This window comes from Hordeum vulgare, chromosome 1H, assembly GCF_904849725.1.
Source record: "Hordeum vulgare subsp. vulgare chromosome 1H, MorexV3_pseudomolecules_assembly, whole genome shotgun sequence".
NCBI lineage: Eukaryota > Viridiplantae > Streptophyta > Magnoliopsida > Poales > Poaceae > Hordeum > Hordeum vulgare.
The window spans coordinates 512,238,404-512,241,691 of record NC_058518.1 but is presented as its reverse complement, the minus strand read 5'-3'; the positions used below and the strand labels follow the sequence as shown (position 1 = coordinate 512,241,691).

General features: G+C 46.7%; 1 protein-coding gene across 1 annotated transcript; it reads right to left on the bottom strand.

Annotated features, from left to right (window-relative positions):
• Positions 1–1,448: 1,448 nt before the first annotated feature.
• LOC123421397 (ribonuclease 3-like) lies at positions 1,449–3,067 on the bottom strand. Its single transcript, XM_045107535.1, has 3 exons — positions 2,919–3,067; positions 2,093–2,254; positions 1,449–1,982 (listed from the first exon to the last, which is right to left on the bottom strand). Exons 1-3 carry the CDS (start codon positions 3,018–3,020, stop codon positions 1,509–1,511), a joined length of 738 nt encoding a protein of 245 aa, XP_044963470.1. The 5' UTR covers positions 3,021–3,067; the 3' UTR covers positions 1,449–1,508.
• Positions 3,068–3,288: the final 221 nt, after the last annotated feature.

Sequence of the window (3,288 nt, the reverse complement as noted above, 5' to 3'; positions counted from 1 at the left end):
CTAAGGGAAGGCATTGTGGAGTAATAAATAGATGAAGGGTTGCTAGAGTGATAGAAAGTTAAATCCTACTTTATGCGTTACTCCATAAGGGGCTGATTTGGATCCACACGTTTGATGATATGGTTAGATTTATCTTAATTATTCTTTCATAGTTGTGGATGCTTGCAAGAGGGGGTAATCATAAGTGGGCTTCTTGTTCAAGTACGAACAACACCATTGCACCGGTCCACCCACATATCAAATTATCAAAGTAACGAATGCGAATCAACTCAATATGTTGAACATGACTAGACGGAAATTCCCATGTGTCCTCGGGAGCACTTGCTTCTTGTAAGAGTACTTTCAGGCATGTCCTTTGCTACAAAAGAATTGAGCTATACTGTTGCACACTTGCTACTATTGTTACTTGTCACTTGTTAGTTGTTACGAATTATCTTGCTACAAAACTATCTATCATCGTCGCTCCAGCACTTGCAGAGAATTCCTTGCTGAAACTGCTTATCAGTTCCTTTTGCTCCACGTTGGGTTCTACAATCTTACTTATCGAGAAGACTACGATTGATCCCCTATACATGTGGGTCATCAGTCCGCCAATGTTGCTCCTTCGAAGAGCGGGTGCGGCGGTGCAGGCAGCCCCTCGATTTGTCCCCCCAACCACCACAACACAAGCAAAACATCTCATTCTTGCAGTCCACCGAGATGTGCCATAGAGAACCAGCCATGAACGAAAATTCACACAAACCAAGATAAAAAGATCTTAAACACCAAGACATAATAGACCCGTTTATTCATATCCTTCACATATTATTTTTTACACATAATATATTATAGGTGCCGAGGCGCGAGGCGGGAGGACGTTGGGCCTCCACCTAGGAGGCGGCAGGGGATGGGGGGGGGGGAGCACACCGTCGTGACTTCCGTGCCACCCGCGAACCCCCAACAGTCTATCACGGCGCCGGCGCAGATGGCGGTTGCAGCATCCCACCGACGGTCGGCCCGTCCCCCTGGACGATGGGGCCGAACGCAATGCCGACCACTGACGGCACGATGATGGACCGGGGGGCAGGATGGGCGACGTGGGGGGACCCGACGAAGAAGAGTAGGTGGCGAGGAAAATCTGTGACACCATATGGGATGGGAGAGCGGTGTGGGCGCCGACACCAAGTGCTGTCCGTCGGGGCCGGAGTAACCCTCGACACGTGTGTATGTAGTCATGCACACAAAACTTACGGAAAACTAAAATTTAAACCCATAAATAAATATCAACAGCAGAAGCAGCCATGAACGAAAATTCAGACAAACCGAGATAAAACATTTCTTAAACACGAGACATAATAGAACTGTTTATTCATATACTTCACGTATTATTTTTTACATATATATTATTGGGGGTGCCCATATTATTGGTACACATGCATATAGGAAAGACATAGCACAATATAATGGTCTAGAGTTCTGGCCACAGTTGTAGGTAGTTTCAGTTGAGGCATCGGCCGACCGGGTGGGTCTCAGGCCTCGGTGGGCAACGTGATCTTGGCGGACGATGTGGCGTTGAGCATCCAGGTGTGGAAGGGGTGGAAGAGGACCTCCTCGGGGCAGTGCAACTTGGGCAGCTTGGGGCAGTCGATGAAGGTCTTGCCGTCCTTGTCGACGCAGAGGTAGATCTGGTAGAGCTGCTTCTTGCCGAACGGCCCGTCCCTGCACTGCACCCCCGGCATTACTCCCAGCTTCTGGTTCACCGCCCATTCGATGTGCTCCGTGTTGTACAGTCTGTAGTCCGGGTTGATGCCCTGCTCGGCGAGAGCGCCGAGGACGTCGGCGTTCTTGCGGAGGTTGAGGGCGGCCCTGAAGTAGTCCACCAACTTGAGGCCCGAGCAGACGCCGTAGCTGCGCCACTCGCTCTTCCAGGTGCCCGTCCCGTCGTTGCGCGGGCAATGGATGTTGCTCCAGTAGTGGTTTAAGTTGTTCTCGATTGGCTCCAGCTGCTCATGCATGCATACATGGTTAAGTATAAGATTACTGCAGGTACTGCAGCGTGCATATGCATAACTGAGAAGAGAAGACGTTGAATGATGTGTTCATGTTAGCTGACCTTGTTAACGTCGAAAGGTTTGTCGCTATTGCATCTCACGATGGCTTTGTTCAGCGACAAGTCGAAGGTCATGAAGCTCTCGACGAAGAAATCCTCCGCCGGGTAGCCGTACTTGGGCACGCAGCATCCGTAATCGCTGTCCGCGCAGTATGCTCCAGGCCACTGCGAGAAATGGTTCTTTAGTACAATGCTCAAGGTTGGGCGTGTCTTTGTAAAACTGATGCTTATTGCATCTAGCTAGTTTAGAAAATGGTATACTATTTTCTCATTTCTTTACTAGAAAAGTGGTGTTCAATGGTTCAGGGGAATGATGCGTCTATGGAGGCGATGTTGCTAGATTAATGTTGAACTATTACAATATTTTTGTCACCGCTCCAACGCATAGGCAATTACCCAGTGTTATATAAAAGTTGCTAAAAAATTAGATGTAGTAGCAAACAAATTGTTAATACAAAAATAATATGGTTACAGAAAGAATCATTCAAGAAAGACAAACATGGTATCTCAAGCACACACATAATATATATATAGCTCTAGTGCCATGTAATCCCTCCGTTCCTAAATATAAAACTTTTAAGAGATTTCACTAGTGACCCACATACGAAACAAAATGAGTGAATCTACATTCTAAAATATGTCTACATACATCCGTATGTAGTTCACTAGTGAAATCTCTAGAAAGACTTATATTTAGGAACGGAGGGAGTATTAATTATGTATAGTCCTAGATATTAAGCAAGATAATATACAGTACAAATAATAAATACCAAATGGTAATATAACTAATCCATATGCAGGAAATAAGCATCTGCATGCTGTATCGTACCATTAGGATGAGGTAATAGAAATCAAAGCTGGTTGCACTGGCAGGTGCTGCAGCGGCTAGTAAGCCGAGGATTAGGCACAACGAAATTGCCCTCATGGCCATATCTCCTCTGCGAAATGACACTTATTGCTGGTTGGCTGTCCAAGTGATCAGCGTGGATTGGTTTTTATAGGCAGAAATAGGAGGTTGGGTCAGAGGGGAAGGTGGCATGGGCCATGTTTGTCATGGAGGCACAGCGATGCGACATGCGAGGACCGAGATCGGGGTTGAGTTTCTCGTTCCCACCATGGTTCCTCCTGGCGGTAGGCGGAAACCGGTCTTTGAAGTTTATTGGTTGGAACCTGTTGAATTCCTACTCTTTTACACTAAT